This window comes from Sinocyclocheilus anshuiensis, unplaced genomic scaffold, assembly GCF_001515605.1.
Source record: "Sinocyclocheilus anshuiensis isolate Anshui unplaced genomic scaffold, SAMN03320099.WGS_v1.1 scaffold224, whole genome shotgun sequence".
Lineage (NCBI taxonomy): Eukaryota > Metazoa > Chordata > Actinopteri > Cypriniformes > Cyprinidae > Sinocyclocheilus > Sinocyclocheilus anshuiensis.
The window spans coordinates 1275226-1295181 of NW_015558577.1; the positions used below are offsets into that span (position 1 = coordinate 1275226).

Below are 19956 nucleotides of genomic sequence, written 5' to 3' on the forward strand. Positions count from 1 at the left end.
TATGCACAATCAGCTTGTAACACTCCAAAGAGAAAGGAAAACTTGAAATTGCATCATATGACCCCTTTAAACTTATTATTATTCCTCTGAGCCAAAATTTAAACACTATCTCCTCCTACAGCTTTCAAGCTACAAACACCAAACTCGGGTCAGACCTTCAGACTGGTCTGACTCGATATGCTATATCTTTTCTAACTGATCCGACTTATGGTTTTCGTAAACCAGACTATCAAAACCACCTAAAATCTCATAGACTTACATTGATGGAATGTTCAGATGAGCCAAGACTATTCAAACTCCAGCTATCAAACTTTCAAATGTAAACTCCCAGAATCCATTGAGACTAAATGCAGCTTCCCTTCTATGTACTATTTCTAATCCATTTAAACTAATAGGTTGTTTGCACATGACGTCACTGATGACGCCGAAATGCAGCTGGAGGGCAGGAAGTGATTTTTCTCTATAGGAATCACTAGCAGAAACTCAAAATGCCAGTGTTTTGCGTTGTTTATGGATGCTTAAATTGGCCAAACTCTCATAGACTTTCATTGAGGGTGTGAAAACTTTTATAAAATGAGACTTATGGTGTATTTAAGCTGTCTACTGCCATAGCAAAGCTTAAAAACTCCCTACTGAAAAAAACAGCTAAAACCAGCCTAAGCTGATTGGCTGCTTTGGCTGATCTCCCAGGCTGGTTTTAAAGTGGTTTTGGCAACTTTTTAGCTGGTCAAGCTGGTCTTAGCTGGTCAAGCTGTGAGACCTACTAAAAGACCAGTTAAGACTAGGCAACCAGCCTAAGCTGGTTTTAGTTGGGTTTTTACTGAATCAACTGGGTTTAGCTGGTTTTAAGCTGGTTTGTAGCTGTTTTTTTTACTGAATCAACTGGTTTTAACTGGTTTTAACTGTATTAGCATAGAAACATGCAAACAACATGCTAGTAACTTGCTAATCATGTTAACAACATGTTAGAAGCTGGTTTGTAGCTGTTTTTTTTACTGAATCAACTGGTTTTAACTGGTTTTAACTGTATTAGCATAGAAACATGCAAACAACATGCTAGTAACTTGCTAATCATGCTAACAACATGCTAGTAACATGTTAATCATGCTAGAAACATGCTAGCAAACATGTTAGTAACATGCTAATCATGCTAGAAACATGCTAGCAGAATGCTAGCAACATGCTAGTAACATACTAATCATGCTAGAACCATGCTAGTGACTTGCTAATCATGCTAGAAACATGATAGTAACATGCTAGCAACATGCTATTAATATGCTAATCATGCTAGAAACATGCTAGTGACTTGCTAATAATGCTAGCAACATGCTATTAACATGATAATCATGCTAGAAACATGCTAGTAACATGCTAATCATGCTAGAATCATGCTAATCATGCTATAAACATGTTACCAACATGCTATTAACTTGCTAATCGTGCTAAAAACATACTAATCATGCTAGAAACATGCTATAGACATGCTAGCAACTGTTAAAGACATGTTAAATCATGCTAGCAACATGCTAATTCATGTAAAATCTCACTAGTGACGTGTTAATTCATGGTAAATCATGCTAGCAACATGCTAATTCATGCTAGAAACATGTGTGTTGCCACTCTGTCCCAAACTTCAGTTTCAACAATTAAAATTGAACTTTAAGCTTTTCAAAACTATTTCAAACTTTCAGACAAGGCTTTCTCAAGCCAACTTCAAAGTTCGTCTGCGAACTTTACTCATCTAGTTTCCCTTGTTGTTGTTTTTCCCCAAAGGTAGAATCACATTTTGCACCCAAGAAGGTTAGAATAAAATCAACACTAAAAAAAGTGAAACATATAGGAACACTGGCATGCACGATGGCAATAATTAATGAAAATGCGTCTTTAGTGCCATCTAGTGGCTGATAAAGGAAACAACATCTTCTTACATTGTCGAAAGTTGACTTGTAAATCATTGTTTGAAAATGAAAATATTTCGCTTTAAATCAGATCATAGACATATGTCATAGAGATTGCAGGGTTGCCTTACTACAGTTAGGAAGTAGAAAGTGTTACCTTACCCACTAAACCACCAAGAATATTATCAAATAAAGATAACATCAAGTTATCAAAGTATACAAAATGCAAAACAATTCATATATTACCCAATTACCCAAAATGGAATGGGAAAAGCCATGGATTATAGTTAATAGGTTTAAAATATTTGTATTTTTCAGACTTACCTACTGTTTGTGTTTTTTGGAGCATCATCATTTCAGAACCTATAATCCCTCACAACATAGAGACTCACAAATGTATTATTTTCAGTTGTGTTCATTTGAATAAGAAAGTCTATACATCTGGGATGTCACAAGGAGTATTTTCATATCAAATATAGATAGAAAAAAGCCGTACAGATTTTGAATGACAACGGCCTATATGGCAGAATTATTATTCATAAAAACCAATGGGCAATAGGCAAATTCATTCAAATGTTGCCATTAACAATTTGCATCGGATTCATTCTAATGATTATAATTTCCAACATATTTAGTTCTGGGTACAAAAAAAATAATTCAAATGACTGATTTTTGACAATCAAGATGGGATGCCAGAAAGATAATTTTCCATTATAATATTGTGAAGCTTGTTAGCAACCGAACCGTTTTACGCTTACTTTCTTCTAAATAATTAACTAAACATTTGCAAAAGCACAAAGAGGTAAAAAATGAGCTCTTCCTGAAATAAGAAAATACTTGAATATCTTGTATTCAGAATTTATGCTTTGGTGCCTTGGTTTTGCTCCAAGGAAAATATTTGTACTGGATTTCCATAATGAAGCAAACAGGTTGACAGTGGAGACCGATGTGGGTCATCAGGCTTCTGACTTCAATGAATGACTTCAGTGAAACACAATGGCTACCACTAGATACAAGCAGAAAACCTCTTTTTTCTGTTGTGAATAAGGCTATATGCGAACACAGATCTTGTGCAAACATGAAGTTCTCATCATCAAGTCTCATTGAAACCCTTTCAAACAAAAGCCAAAGCACGATCATCTGTTGAGTGTCTCCGATCAACACAGCTGTGTTTTTGAGTAAATGACTGAAGGACTCATAAAGGCTGTCCTTTGTCACTAACAGTGGAGGATAAAGTAAGCATTACCCTAACATTGAAACAGCATAGGCCACTTGTACACTACTCTTACAATGCCAGAAATGCCAGAAGATTAATATGCTAGTCTGAATTTAGCCTACATCTCAGTGTCAAATGGCACATTCTCAGGCCATTCTCAGTCTGTGCCATAAATGTCTATTGCATACTGCATACGAAACTAAAAGTACATTGTCAAACTGCCAAGAACTACCTCAAATGGCATATGAACTAAACATATTGTCACTGATCACAGTCTGTCTGACAATCTTCCTGTCTAAGTGGGTGTTTGTTAACCAGAATAAGCTGCAGCATGTCAGAGGTGGTAAAGACCAGACCTGATAAGGTCAAGAGATACAGAAAAATTCCCACCACTAATGCACAGACTGACAGCCATCTAGAGCACACAAAACAAGCAAAGTGGTGAAAACAGTATATATTGTAAACAGTATGTGTGTGTATATATATATATATATATACTGTATATATCTTTCTACATATCCAAACCCCAGACCAGGACTAACTCTACCATCTCTACTAAACCCCCAACTAATTACAAGCTCTAGTGATCCAGTGGTGGTCAATAAATCTCTCAACCTTATAATCACAAATAAATGCTTGCTTTTAAAGGAATTTACCCACCCTCAGGCCATCCAAGATGAGTTTGTATCTTCATCTGAACAGATTTGGAGAAATGTAGTATTACATCACTTGTTCACCAATGGATCCTCTGCAGTCTCTGAATGAGAGTCCAAACAGCTGATAAAAACATCACAGTATCCACATGTAAGCAATCCACTGAAGGCTAAAATATGAGTCCTTTTTCCATAATAGTGCTTCCTCCAGTGAAAAAGTAATCTCGTCTTAATCAGGAGAGAAATGTGAACAGATCAAGCACTGTTTACAAGTGAAAACAGTCCAAAACAGCTCTAAACAAATATGTTGGGGATTTTGATGTGAGAGGACAACAAGGGATGGACGTTTTCACCTGAGGAAGCGTTATTATGGATTATAGACTGGTAGTATGGCCAGAAGCGATGCTTTAATATAAAATGCCTTAATGACTGATTTGTTTCTTACAAATGCAGCTTTGCACTTCATAAGAAAATTGATCGACTGGAGTCGTGTGGATTAGAAAGTAAGGCGGGGTAAATTGTAACACACATGGTTTAAATATTTCCACACATGCTAGCATAACAATTTACAGCATTTACTAGTTACCATATCAACATATAGAGAAAAAAAGTGCGCCAAAATTCAAAAGTCTTTTGAAGATATCGCTGAAAATGTATTTTGCCATAGTAAAATTATATTTCTGGCTTAAATTAAATTATTACTCATTTAAAATTAGACAAATCTGCTATTATTTTAATCTCCAATCTGTTATTTATCAGTTTAGATGATTTTTTAATGCTTCGCTAACTAGCAGAAGACAGTAACCGGTTTTAAATTCCAGTTGCGCAGATGGGGCACGTTGTAACACTGCGTTACAATGTGCTATTCTATGACATTAGCGATGTAATTCACACTATGTACTTTAATAAATTTTAATGATAAACGACGAGAAACAGGTGAATAAAGACTGACAGTCAATGTTTAGTGTTAAGAAATGATTATTTCAAGACATGTAAAGCATTTTGGCTCGTTTAAGTGGGCCGTCCCAAGCATTGTTGCAATGTGTGCATTGTCAAACTCCAAAATCAGATTATTTTTAATTCTTAAAAAACGCCATTATTTTATTTGAAATAAATCATTATTTTATTTCATTGACAAAATATTTTAGTTTGTCTTGTATATTTTTTTCATGCGATCAGGAGCCAGTTGCATAAACATAGCCTCTGTGTTAAGACTGTGTCTTAAGAACTAGTTTGACCAACTAGTTGTTAGCCAGGTAATCAAACTTACCTTTTGGATTCAGATGAGACCATTCTCCCTTTTTATAACTGACTTTAAGAAATTATGAAAAAATTAGAAAAAAATTAGATGACTAACTTTTTAAGTCTAGTCTAAGCGGTTTATGCAACCGGCCCCAGATAACATTTTAAGATGTCATATGGTCAAGTTACAACGTGCCCCTCAGATGTTACAATGTACCCCACCTACGGGGCATGTTGTCACATTTCACTTCCAATTTTTGAGGGTAAATAAAGAAAAACGTATACACTGTAATTATGAAACAAAGCGACATATTTGTACTAGACAGGTGTGAAATTACTGTGGATAAAAAAATTATACTCTGAACCCCATTTGGATTTACACAATTTGAGAAAGTCAAAAAGTGTTACTTTGTGCCCTGCTCTCCCCTACTTGTTAATTATTATGATGTTTTTATCAGCTGTTTGGATTCTTATTCTGACGGCACACATTCACTGCAGAGGATCCACTGCTGAGCAAGTGATGTAATGCTGAATTGCTCCTAATCTGTTCTGATGAAGAAACAAACTCATCTACATCTTGTGTAAAATCTTTGGGTGAACTATTCCTTTAACAGAGGCGGTGAACCACAGTCTGTTATGTAATGTTAACCTTCTCTGTTACTGCACCCAAACTTTGGAATTCCCCTGGCACTCAGAACAGTCACCTCTTTCAGTGAATTCAAATCAAAGCTTAAAACTTATTTGTTTAATCAACACTATCACTAATTTACATTGTGTATTTGTCTGTTTTGTTTTCTGTTTCTGTCTTTACTACATAATCTGTGTTATATGCAACTGCATTATTTGTAACTGAATTGGGCAAATGTCCAATGAAATTGTTTCTTTGTAATCAATATTTGCTGCTTTGGTGTACCTTGTAGAGCGTCCTTGAGCTTGGGAAAGGCGCTATATAAATTAAACATATTATTATTATTGTTATTAATGTCATAATAGTCATAAATACAAAGTGCTGACAAGGCTTGTCGTTGTGCTCTGCTGTCAGTAGAGCTCATTGGATATACCTGAAGCCACAACATTTGAGTATGGCTGATGATCAACTCTCAGTGTGAGTTCTGAACTTCCCATACAGAGCTGTCACCACTTCGACCTGCTAGGAAAACAAAGGTAAGTAGGTTATTTTAGGATCATTTTGGAGTGTTCTTATAATTAAGTTATTTAAAGAGATAAGTTATTTAACCTCTAGTCTAAACTGTTAAAAGTAAAGTTTACTTCACTACATTACAAATAAATCCTAATCTAATCATGACAGACTGTATATCGTTGGAAAGGTCCAAGACTCCTGAATAGATATTTTACCTCTTTTTTGTTACAAATTATGTAGGGACTGTATAAATAGATTAATTCATGACAAGAGTGCACCTCAACAAGTTCTGACCTGTCACAAAAAGTATTTTTGTTGTTGTTGTTGTTGCCTTTTTCCCTGTCACGCTTTAGAAATCATCATAAATTATATATCAATTTAAAGCTTAAAACCTCCAAATTCATCCCCCTCAAACCATTTTAAAATCGGACACTGGAAACTTCAGTAACACTTTACTTGAAGGGGTGTGCATAAGACTGACATGACACCTTCATAATCATGACATGACACATGTCATGAATATGAGGAGGTTTTATGCATGTTTATGACAACTGTCATTAAGTGTCATTCGCTCAGTTATGTCATTTTTAATGCAAATATGACATTATTTGACCTAACCCTACCCCTACCCTTACCCCTAACCATAGCCCATAACAAAGACATCTCAAACAATGTCATCTTTGCATTAAAAATTACATAACTGAGCGAATGACACTTAATGTCAGTTGTCATAAACATGCATAAAAAACCTTCATATTCATGACATGTGTCATGTCATGATTATGAAGGTGTCATGTCAGTCTTATGCACACCCCTTCAAGTAAAGTGTAACCGAAACTTCCAAATCATTTTTCAAAATGTTTTCATTCATGAATTACAACTATTTAAGTTTGGATAGTGCACTTTCACGTCTATGTTCAAAACATGGGGGTGACAGTTAAAGTACAATATAATGTCTTGTATTGTATTAAAATAGATGTAAATGGTTAATTTTGGGGTATTTTTCTACATGAGCAAAGCTATTTGATCAAATTATGTCATTTCCTTGTATTCTTACCTCCATAAATCCTAAGATGTCCCTGAGAGCTAAAGATATGTCACTTCTTCTACTTCTGATCCTGATTTATGGCCTGGATGCTGGAGAATGCAACAAGAGTAACTATTGAAAGCACTTACCTTCTTATAAAAAATAAATTTAATTATATTAAAATGGTTCACATTGCTAGTTTAACTACAAACAATTATTAAAGCTCAAAGAGGTAGTAAATGGTTAAATCCCTCTTCCTGAAATAAGTAACACTTTCTTTATTTAAATACTTGATTTCCTTGTGTTCAGAATTTGTACTTCGATACTCTGCTTTTGTTCTAATAAGGAAAATATTTGCATACAATTTCCATAGACCTTCTCATTCAGACACATAAATAGATAAATAGATACAGGGGAGACCAAGGCTGGTCCTCAGGCTTCTGACTTCACTGAATAGTTCTTTTAGGTAGCTTTATTTTTGAAACTCAAATCTTTTTTGAACTATTATAGGATTTCCAGTATTATACAGTATTATAAAAATGTAACTAAAAGATTCATTTTTATAAATGTTACAAAAATTACAACCTGTAAAATTGTAACAACCTGTGACCCATCCCCATCCCATCCTGACATGAGTGATACTTGTCTAAATGCATGCCAGAGTTTTTCATCTATTTCCATTTGTATCTGATTACGAACCACATTAACCTTAGTAAATACTGTTTTTTTTGTTGTTTTTTTGCAGTCAAGTGAAAAACGCCTTATGTTCAGATGTGCATAATTATTAAGCAGGTTTTCTTTTACAAGTAAAATGGGCCAAAAACATCAAGAGAGTTGACACAATGAAAAAAAGTCCAAAATTATTAAATGCCCATGAGAAGGAAGCAATACTACGGAAATCGTAAGATTAAGGTCTGGCTATTGGATAAGACATGCTCATTGGGACAATAGTCACAAAAACAAATTGAAAAGAAAATATATTAAATGCAAAAGACGTTAAACATTTACGTAGGTGAAAAATTAGGTGTGTTAAACCAAGAATTAAACCATCAGGAACCCTTTAGTCTCCAGTGCCAGCTTTTCCAGAACTTCCAGAGTCTCTAGAAGTACGAAGTGTCAGAGATCCTGAAACATGACCCTCAATTAATAAGAATCACAGGCTGAAGTGTTGTGACATAGACTGTATTTTTAAGGCTTTACAGACAGATAACCCATAATGACAAATTCTCTGTGTGACAACTAGCCCCGGTCTCCCCTACAATAGAACTTATAAATGATAAGCTCTTTAAAACACTTACATTTCATTCTCTAATTATGTATTTTCCCTTTGTCATGTCAAGTACATCTAACACTAACAAATAAGGCAATGGAGATGAGAATCTCATTTACATCTGGACGCAACATTGCCGTTTTGGAAACTGCAGAAGAGTTGCGTTGTAATTCAACAACAAATTCATGTTATATTGAGTGCTCCTATTACGATTTCTGTCAAATCAAAAATTTCACAGAACCAAAAACATTTGACCTGGAAATAAATCATGAGGATAACACAAGAGTTGACTTCAGCATACGTAAGCAAGACTTATTTTCTTCCATTGAATTTAACCAGTTACTGCTTTATAAGGAATGTGCATTGAGTATGATACCTTGGTGGTTCGCAGGACGTTAACTTTTCCTGTCATCTATGACTGTAGGTGACACATTATCCAAATGTACTGTGGTAGATTGCTTGCCTGGTGACATAAGTAAGCTCCTGAAAAAGAAAGCGGAAAAAATGTATATGCCAAAAGACATGAGAAACATTCTCAATATTAAAACAATGTGCAAAGATGTGATCTTTCATGAAGCTGTTCTGGATACCTACATTAGGTAAATATAAACTTGTTAAAGATTTTAAAATGCACAATTCTTTCAGTGGACATTCAGAGGTTCCAAACCCTGTTACTGGAAGCACCTAACGATAAATCAGGTGTGTTTGATCAGGGAATGTGCGGTTTTGTGGCGGTCTACAAGAGCAGGGTTGGAAACACTGCTTAGACTTTTTTGCTTCTTGTTTTTATCTAACCTTTTTGCAGTGTGGAAAAGAAAGCCATCCATGGCATTATAAATATTAATAATTCTGAGCAATCCAAGACCTACTATCAAGAGGATCTTTCCATCATTGTGGTTAAGATGAATTTAAGCACGACAAATGATTTTGTACAAATCGCCGCTCCAGGGGTAAGACTCTTGCCCCATACTGTTTATGCCAAAAGTCCAAGCTGACATAATTCTGTTAGCTACTAAACTGCTGTAAATGATTTCTTCCCTTGGAAATATTTCTCCTTTTCATTTTTGTCCATAGGGACTTAAACATTTTCAAATTGAAGTCTTCTAAAGCATTGACCAAACTAAGCAGCTCTGTGGTGAATCATATCATTACAAACTTTGGTTTAAAGAAAAAGCATTTAAAAATCTCACAAAAATACGAGAGTACTTAGCAACTTGGTCTTGCATGGCCAAAATGGCTGCTCAAAGGCATTGCTAATATGGCTGCTGTGATGCCGGGAAGCAGAAGTGACAACAGGAGGAAACGTGGATCTAGTTGCAGGATGATTTATTAAACAAAACAGGCAAATAAGACAAACTAGGATGAACACAGCTTGGTGAATGAGACATGAAGAGCAGAAAATGTACCTCTTATCTCTGATTGTGGCTGTGCTGGATGTTTGGGGGTTTTTTATGACAAATAGTTAGACCTTAGACAGGGTAGACGGCATTTAGAATTTTTTCTTGGATGAAAATTAGGCTGTGAGGGATAAGCCTAGTCTTTACAATGGCACACACTGTGTATAAAAACCATATGCTTTCCATAACTCACAGCCAACTCACAACTGTTTTAATAATAATTAGTTAATAAATGACATTATGCAAGGAATAATTGATGAAGGGCCGTTGAATTATTAGAAAATAACGCACACCCAAGGCGGTTTTGGACCCATAAAAACTATTTAAGCAAAGATGTTATAAAAATATTTTTCTTTGAAGTTAGAAGCTGCCACTATATTTTAAAAAATAATAATATTTTCGAAACAACAGCCAAAAATAATGCTAAACTAATGTAAGTAAAACTTTCTCAAGCTGAAAGGAAGTAAATAGTCTAATTATTCATTAAAAGCAAAAGGTTAAATAAATATATTAAAGGTTCACTAAGCGAATTGTGCCAAATGATGTTGATATTTGAAAGCAGTGGCGTAGCGAGTCAGCCCCGGGCCCATATGCAAAAAATTTGTATGACGGATGCCACAGACTTTCTTTTTTTTTTTTTTTTTGGAGGAGTAGGCCTATAGGTGGAATTTTCACATTAACTTCAAGCAAAATAACATGTTTTTATTATCGTAATTTTGACTTTATTCTTAAAATATTATGACGTTAATCTTATTTATTTAGTTATTTTTAAACGTGGCACAAAAATGCTGCGGTATAGGCTACTGAATGCAAACACAATTTTGGCACAGAGGCCCAAAAAACAAAAAAATAAAATAAAAAACAAACAAAAAAGTAAAAAATAGTGAGGGGATATTTGAATTATTTTTTAATAAACTAATGTTTTCTGAGTCAATGTTGTGAAAATTAATGAACCTGACTCGCCATCTCTTCTTTGGACATGCCTTTAGAGAGAAATGCACGGATTACATAATGAAAGAGTTTTTGTTTTCGATTTGAATTATTTCGTTTTAAAATAGTAATGTAAAGCATTGTATAGATATATTTATCATGTCGGTAAGGCAAGTATTCGCTGAGTTTCAGTTCATCATTGTGAGGCGCTCCTGCTCAAGACAGAGACGAGGAAAAGCGCATCAGAAAGCATTTGTATTCCTTATTTTACAAAAGCACAAGGTTTTGTTGATATTGTGAGTGCACCCAAATACAAGTAGACCATTTGCAGTTCCGAATGATGTATACTCTTACTTTTATGAGCAGAAATTACGGTGCATTTTTAAGTTTCCACTGTTATATAAAAAAAAAATTATAATAATGCAAGTGATCGCGCTGGCGCCTCATTTATCTAGGTTAAATGTTTAAATTAATACTGTGAAATGCATGAAGTGTTTTATGTCTGTTTATTTTAGGCAAGTCGTGTTGGTTTGAGAAGGCTAAATTGATCAAACATAATGCTCAACTCACTGTCTGCCGCTGCCGCTTGGTCGTTGCTTTAAAAAACAGAAACTTGAATTTAACAAACATGAAATGTTCCAAACATATTTCTAAATTAACTTTAAAAGAAACAAGAATAAATATGACCACTTTGCCATTAAAAACCAAAACTGAACTATTTTAATAGCTGTGTAATGGGGAAGAGAGAGAGAAAAAAGTCACGGTATCCAGCCGGACTCGGGCCGAGAATTCTCACAAGCTGTTAGACAAGGGCCGGGCCCATGCAGGGCTCTATTCGTTCCCTTGTTTCAATTAAAAGTTCCCCCCAGCTCGGCGGGCCCCCAAACTGCTTGGGCCCATATGCACCTGCATACCCTGCATGCCCAGACGCTATGCCACTGTTTGAAAGCACCAAAACAAACACGCCCTTATTTTGAAATCTCCGCCACACACGTACATGCACATCCCTGGCAACGACGATCGCAGAAACAATGAAGATGACACACAAGCATATTCAAACAAAAGCCAACACGGATAAGTTGTGTGAAACAAAGCAAATCAACCTTAGATGACACACAAGCATATTCAAACAAAAGCCAACACGGATAAGTTGTGTGAAACAAAGCAAATCAACCTTACTCACCTATCAAGAAGAAACAACGCAACCTCGGCGTCCGATTCAAGCCCTTCCCGCTCCTTGAGTTCTCTAAACCGCTGGAACAGTGCCTGATCGTAACCCTTCTTTTTAATGTTTTGTTTCTCTGATATTTTCCTCTTTTTTTTATCTGCCATCTCTCTCTATCTATAGTCGATCTACTAATGTCCGTGCTGTGCACTCAAATTGAGCACTCTCTTCCAAAAGCGTTTTTCAAAAATCACTTACTGCACCTTTAATCAAAAATACTAATGAAATAATTTTTTAAGTTTTTCACACAGGTCTACACAGTAAAGTCTACTACATAAATAACCTACTACCAACATTTAATGAAGTAATAAATGTAAAAATAAAACAATGCACAGTCTTCATTGTATACATTAAATATAGATGATTCTTATTAAAGTTACTTAAGTGATTCAGTCCAGAGTAGTGAGTGATTTTCTCTCTTTCTTTTGTTGTTTGGTTAACATTTATGATGCAGTCAGCGGCAGCAGGTTTATGTTGCTTTAATAAGACCTGAAACAGATCAAATATTTTGACACATCCGTATTTCTCCCAACTGTTCAGGTTCTGTGTGCACACACAGTGCCCGTCGGCCTTCAAGTACTGGACAAGACTTAAAAACACATGCAAATACTGAATATCATTTTCGTGATCAAGTCAGTGACATTTCTGTCAACTGTCCCTGGACTCGGAAATATTTTCCAAGTCCCAAAGGCTCGAGAGGCTATATACACAGGGCTAATAAGCTGAAAAGGTAACAAGATAAAAAGACACACCTGGGGAGATTAATCAAGGGGGAAAAAACTACAAACTGACTACAAAGAAAGCACAGGAAACACTTCAACATGTAAGTCCAGAGAAGACACAGGGAACAAGGAAAGTCAGTTCATTCAACAGCCATGCCTTCGATCAGCTTTTTTGGTTATGCAAGTCCAAGTCTTATCTATTTAAAAGTCAAAATACTGAAGTCTCTTTTTGCCAAACTCACATTTAAAAAACATATTTCAAATTATCAATAAAATGACATGAGCTGTCTCATACATTTTGTTTCTTACAATCAGATAGCGTTAAAAAGCGGCAACCATTACATTCTCCAGTGGTAGACCCATATAGTTTGGTATGGCTTAATGCTAACACTTACAAATCCTCCATCAACCAAGCAAGCAAGGTATAAGGTGTGTTTGACTTCAAAATAAACATTAAGTGGACCTCCTTGTTGTTGTCAGTAATAGCAATTTCAAAGAAGGTCAATTGGGTCTCCATTAAGACCCCATATGCTAATATGTATTTTCAATTTTTTTCAATATGCTAGTATGTACATTTATCAAAGTACTCTGTCCATAAGCACCTCCAAGTCATAGTTTCATAACAGCAGCTCTGGGCATGTGACAAAATGGAAAACCTCCCCATAAAAAAATGTCACACTGATGGCGTGCAAATGTTTCTGTTAGTCTGACTCTGAACAGATTCATGAACAGTCATTCATTCAAATTAGAATGTTTATTACAGCAAAATTTGCACGAACATTGGGTGAGGTTAGGAGTGAGCGGTCAAAGTGTTTGGAAAACTCCTGTCCTGCCCATTAACTGGGAATGACCATTTTGTTTCTGTATAGACCTTATCCACTAACTGCTAATGGAGATCTAATTGACCATGGCCAAGTTCTCTTCTCTTGATTTGCTACTGTGGCACTTTGATGGCATACGCCATAGTGGGCATGTGACCAAACAGAAAACCTCTCAGACTTGAGAGCGCCATTCGTGAAAATTCCTAACTGACATGCACTGCTTCAAGTGAGATACCAATGTCTGCACAGCAGGGCATAAACAGCAATTCAAACACACCTGTACTGATTCCTGGCATATAGGGAGCTGATTGAGACACATCGTGACTATCATTTCTATGGGAAGCTGGGCTTGTAACAGCAACCGATGTGACTCAAATTTCACGTAGAGACTTTGTCATTTGTCTCTTTTATTTAGAAGGCATGACTTAATTTACAAGACCTGCCATATTGTGCATTGCACACTAGAATTAGTTAACCCTGGGTCATTCTAAACCCTGAAAAAACAGTTATCTTTTTTAAGTTATATTTTGGGGGGGGTTATGCTTCTTTTAATTGGATAGGACAGTAGAGAAATGACAGGAAAGTATCGGGCAGAGAGAGGGGAGCGGGATTAGTAAAGGACCTCGAGACAGGATTCAAACTTGGGTCGCCGCAAGCACAGTTGCGCAATACGTTGGCACACTAACCACGAAGCTATCGGCACCAACAGTCCTAGGTTATCTTGATTCATGTTTCACACTGATCGTAATTTACCCGGGGTTAACAATTAATCTTAGGTATTCATAAATCGACGTTTCATGACATGTACATTCCTAAACCCTGGGTTAACGTGTTTGGATGAACACAGCATGTGACCTGACTGCATCCTCATATTATCACATATTGCATAAAGGTATAAATTAAACAGTCTTCTTCTCTCCGTCTGATGCATTTTCTGTCACCTTTTGACATTTTCTGCAACGACTGTTTATACAATATACAGTGTTTTCGTGACTGTCCAATGCATTGGCTGTCTGTTGCAAAGCATCTAGTATTAACACTCGAACACCGCTTTGTTACACACTGTACAATTTTGGCACCTCAGTGTGGGGTTGTCAGTGCATAACCCTGGGTAAAATATGGTGCTAACCCCACTAACTAAATCACAAGTGTGAAAGTTCCTTTACCCAAGGTTAAAACTAAAAGCAGGCTTTAGAATGAACTACGTCATTAGCAGGCAGTAACTGGCTATCAAGACAAATGCCTCCTACGATCTCCGTCAGACAGAAATGACATTTGATGCAATGCATAATTTTATTGCTGCTGTATATTTAATTTATTTCCTGAATGCATTTGTTTTTACTGAAAAAGTGAAATGGCATTTCGCAACTCTTGCATCCGTTTTTCCTTCCCAATTTTAAAGGGATTAAAGGGCCTGACTGCATCACACCACTGCATTTTATGTGTGATATTGCTAAAAAGAAATGGCTTACAGCAGGTTTTTGATAACATCTGGTTGCAGCTTAATTTTTAACATCATATATAACAATGTATAGAACAATGTATATAAGAAAGTAAAAGATGCTGACTACTTTTTTGTGTGTTTGTTTTTGCTTTTAAGGTATTAAATTATGATGAAGTAGCTGATACACAGATCCCAGTTGAGCCTTTCAAAAATGAGAATGAGAGCAAAATTGGCATAGTTACCTACGATTCTGATCAGCACTTAAAGGTTCAAATCCCACCCATTTATGATGTCTGTATTGTTCTGTTGAGTGTCATAGCGATTAGAAAACTTGTTATTGTCACACATTTTTCTTAAATTTACAGTTAGTTTAAATATACAAATCAGCCTATTGTCTTTTTTTTTTTTTTACAGTTTCAAGCGAGAAATAAATTGTTTGCCTCCAAAGTCATACGGATTGAAGTCCCTGAACGTGACATTGTAAATTTGATCAATCCACTTAATATGAGCTTCAAACTTAATTACACAAACGACACATCTGTAAGTGTAACTTGGAATACAATTTTTTTTTAAATATTCGCAAATTGCCCAAAAATGTCCTGCTATTTATTTATTTCTGTTTTGTAGTTATATCTAAAGAACTACAACCTGTCCTGTCAATTCTATGATGAAAACGGTACATTATTGGTTAATGGTTTCTTATATGAGGCACATACTGTATGAGGCGCATATGAACTTTGTTTACTGTTACATAGGAGACGGAACCTGGAAAGCGGATGGCTGTAACACCACTGCGATCAGTGATAATGTTGTGGAGTGTTACTGTAACCATATGACCCCTTTTGCTGTGCTTCTGGTGAGTTCTGAGATATCCACCCATGAAATTCATTCAGTTCAACTAACACTTTAAAATAATCAGCTAATACCATTTAAAGTTCACTTCCCCTCTCATTTGTCCACCTTATTAACTCTGAATAGATCAGCTTGAATGACTCAACAATATCCGAAAAGCAATGGGAAATCTTGTCGTACATCAGCTATGTAGGCTGCGGTCTCTCTACGTTCTTTTCTGCCACCACTGTCTTGTCATTCATTTTCAACAGGTGCCATTTCTTCTGTTTTCATAAGAATGCGTACAGAATATGTGCTTCGATTCACATAATGTGTGATTTTGCAGTAATGCAAGGGCAGAAGTGTCCAGCAGCATTCACGTGTCTCTGAGCGGCGCTCTGTTTCTCCTCAACATGAGCTTCATGCTCAGCGAGTGGGCCGCTACACTGACTGTGAAAGAAGTGTGCGTGTTTATTGCTGGGACGATACACTACAGCCTGCTGTGTTCTTTCACCTGGATGGCTGTTGAAGCCTTGCACCTCTACCTTCTTCTCATCAGAGTCTTCAACATTTACATCAGACATTACATGGTCAAGCTGTCTCTGATTGGGTGGGGTGAGCATGAAAACATTTTTTTTTTTAAGTAGCACAAAAACAAAAAACCATAGAAGCCAAAATAGACACGCAGGATGCATTCAAGGGATGCTTGATGAAAATTTGAATCTCAAAATGAAATTTAAAGGAATTGTTCACCCAAAAGAAAAAAGTGCTCAAAACTTACCCTCAGGCCATCCCAGATGTGGATGAGTTTTGTTCTTCATCAGATCAGATTTGGAGAAATTTAGCATTACAATCCTCAGCAGTGAATGGTTGCCGCCAGAATGAGAGTCCAAACAGCTGATAAAAACATCTCAATAATCCACAAGCAATCCAGCCAATTCCAGTCCATCAACTAACACCATTGTAAAACAAAAAGCTGTTTTTAATAAGCAAATTCAATCATTAAAGTGTTTCAAACTTCTCTTCAGTCAATAATACTAGTCAATAATCCATAATAATAATGCTCCTCCACTGAAAAAAAGTCATCCCCCGTAGTCCTCTCATATCAAAATCAAACTTAATATTTGTTCAGAGCTGTTTTCGACTGTTTTCGATTGTAAATGATGGTTGATCTGTGCACATTTCTCTCCTGATTTATACGAGATTACATTTTTTCTGGAGAAAGAAATATGGACAGAGAGACTCAAAGCAATGGGTTGACGTTAAAAACATCTTAATGATGGATTTATTACAAATGTCCAGATTTCTGCACAAGATGTTTACTGAAGGGCTGGAGTTGTGTTGATTGCTCTTGTTCAGCTAGCTTTCACTTTTTGCTGTAATTCCCGAAACTTATTTCAACTCAAAAGTGACAAAAACGTTTTGTCATCATTTATTCACATTCATGTTTTTGCAAACCTTTCTTTACTTTGCATAACACAAGATAAGATATTTAGAAAAATGTCATCCATCCATTCATTCTCTAAACCACTGGTCAAGTGAAGTCAAGGCAAATTTATTTGTATAGCGTTTTTCACAATTCACATTGTTTCAAAGTATGTGTCATATGTATGTGCGTGCTTTTTTTTTTTACAATGAGGATCAGTAAGGGTCCAGTGTTGCCCACTGAATGGACAAAACAGTTAAAACATTCTTCAAAATATCTTTACATGTCATACAGGTTTGGAACAACATATATGATGAAAGGATAATGTTTAAAAAATCAAATGTGATCAAAATTGAGCTTTGAAATGTGTTGTTTCATCCTGTGATCTTGTCCTCTTGACAGGAGTCCCTGCAGTTATTGTTGGTGGCTTGCTGTCAGTTAATAACATGTATGGTATAACTGAGATGAAATTTTCTGATACGAATACAACAAATCAAATGTAAGTCTTTACATTATAACTTTGCACTACATACAGACAAATGTAGTTAAATTATGTAGCACACTTTGCCTGTCAAATGTATGTATGAAGTACAGGCTGCTCAACCTTTTTTCATACAATACAGTTGCTGGATCAGAGACCCTCACGTCCTGTATGGCGTGAACATTTTCTACTTCTCCATCGTATTCCTGTTCAATTTAGCAATCCTAATCACAGTGTCCAGACAGATCCTTAGGCTACGACATGTGGGCAACAGGCATGACAAGATGCAAGTTTGGAAGGATGCTGGCACAGTTTTGGGCCTCATGTGTCTGGTGGGTACAACATGGGGCTTGGCCTTCTTCAGCTATGGATATATCAACTACCCGATACTCTACCTATTCTGCATCTTAAACACAATGCAAGGTAGGTTTACTCGGGGTACAAGAGAGAAAATGTGGGTTAATGACATACTAGAGTGTTCGTGATAAAACCCATGCAAGTTTAGAAATGCACAGTACTCTTAATATTCATATTGGTTTCAAATGGTTTTTCAATCCAAGTTTAAAATGAATGACGCTGAAATGTCATGTGGTGTAACCATTAGGTACAATGTAATAACCTATTTGCGTCACATCTTAAATAGACGTGAATGTAACATTTTTCAATGTAAAATGCTTTTTATTTTTACAAATTTCATTAATTATAAATTCATGACTATGATAAGTCTTTGAAGAGTCTATAATTGAAAAGTAATATCCAGTTTTATTTTTTCCACATGTTGGTTGTACCACATGATCTTGTTTGTCAAATCACATGACTTTTCAAATATTAATAAGACGTTTTGCTAAAAATCAGTTAATGTTATTCTTTCCAGAGTTTCATTCTTTTAATGAGGCTTTTTCATCATTATTATCGTATCACCCCCCCCCCCCTCCTTAGGTACAATGTAATAACCTATTTGCGTCACATCTTAAATAGACGTGAATGTAACATTTTTCAATGTAAAATGCTTTTTATTTTTACAAATTTCATTAATTATAAATTCATGACTATGATAAGTCTTTGAAGAGTCTATAATTGAAAAGTAATATCCAGTTTTATTTTTTCCACATGTTGGTTGTACCACATGATCTTGTTTGTCAAATCACATGACTTTTCAAATATTAATAAGACGTTTTGCTAAAAATCAGTTAATGTTATTCTTTCCAGAGTTTCATTCTTTTAATGAGGCTTTTTCATCATTATTATCGTATCCCCCCCCCCCCCTCCCCCCCAAATACCAAATTAATTGTAATACTTGTCATAAAAGAGGTGTGTTCAAGTCATGATCGTCATGTCATTGACTCTGGAAGATAAAGGGATTTCACATGGTGGTTTGTTCTGGTCAGGTGAACAAGAGCAGGGAAAAAATGAGGAGGAAATATTAGTCACATCACAATGATACGCCATTATGTGAAACTCTAGCATTTTTTCTGCTACCAAAAGACAGTTAGGGTCAAAACAAGGGTTATTATGAAGTCACAGCACTAGTCTAGGAGGATGTGAAATACAACAGGTTGGCTTCTTTGTTTCCCTGTTAAGTAGAAGTAGAAGAATACAGTGACGTAAAGACTAAAGAAAAGGGGAATGGAAACTTTTTGAAAACATTTTTTGAAAAAATGATGGACTGAAGCATCATGTTTGTTTGTTTACAGGGTTTTACATCTTTGTGTGGATGTGTGCTACAGCGAGGAAAAACAGAGCGCAAACACCTCATTCCAAGTCTAAATCCACTCTGGACACCTCCAAATAAAGTCCTCTCATTCATTTCTCTTACTAAAACCTCTGACATGATTTTACAAGAAGACATCTTCCAGCTGACCCACAGAAATGCACCTGGGTTAATGAAAATGACACTTAAACAACAGGCAAACAACAAATGGCACATTTCATCATGAGCTGTTCGGTTACATTTTTTTTTTTTTGCAAGAGTACTTCCTTTGGTAACAGTGCATTGAAGAAAAAAAAATACAGTTTCCTCTTTGTAGTTGTAGACAAACTAAAACCTTATCTATGATCTAACAAATCTAATCTCAAACCTGCTTATCACATCTAACAAAAACATTAAAAGCTGTGATTTGTAAATAAATATGGTAAATGCACAGTTGTTCTATTATTAGTGTTTTTGAATTTAATAATAAATCTATAAACCTGAAATGTATGTTTGAGCCTATTGAAAAGGCATTACAATAA

The 19956-nt window shown here is 35.7% G+C and overlaps 1 protein-coding gene across 1 annotated transcript in view; it reads left to right on the forward strand.

Moving 5' to 3' along the window:
* LOC107679706 (adhesion G-protein coupled receptor G2-like) overlaps positions 1–19540 on the forward strand; it is a 21032-nt gene extending 1492 nt beyond the window's left edge. The window contains exons 2-12 of the mRNA XM_016475335.1: positions 9093–9165; positions 9253–9397; positions 15143–15277; positions 15401–15526; positions 15614–15662; positions 15742–15842; positions 15965–16089; positions 16164–16432; positions 17646–17742; positions 17867–18147; positions 19419–19540. Of these exons, the coding sequence (XP_016330821.1) occupies positions 9093–9165; positions 9253–9397; positions 15143–15277; positions 15401–15526; positions 15614–15662; positions 15742–15842; positions 15965–16089; positions 16164–16432; positions 17646–17742; positions 17867–18147; positions 19419–19516 (1499 nt within the window). The 3' untranslated portion in view covers positions 19517–19540. The remainder of the gene's footprint in view (positions 1–9092; positions 9166–9252; positions 9398–15142; positions 15278–15400; positions 15527–15613; positions 15663–15741; positions 15843–15964; positions 16090–16163; positions 16433–17645; positions 17743–17866; positions 18148–19418) is intronic.
* The last annotated feature ends 416 nt before the right edge of the window (positions 19541–19956 follow it).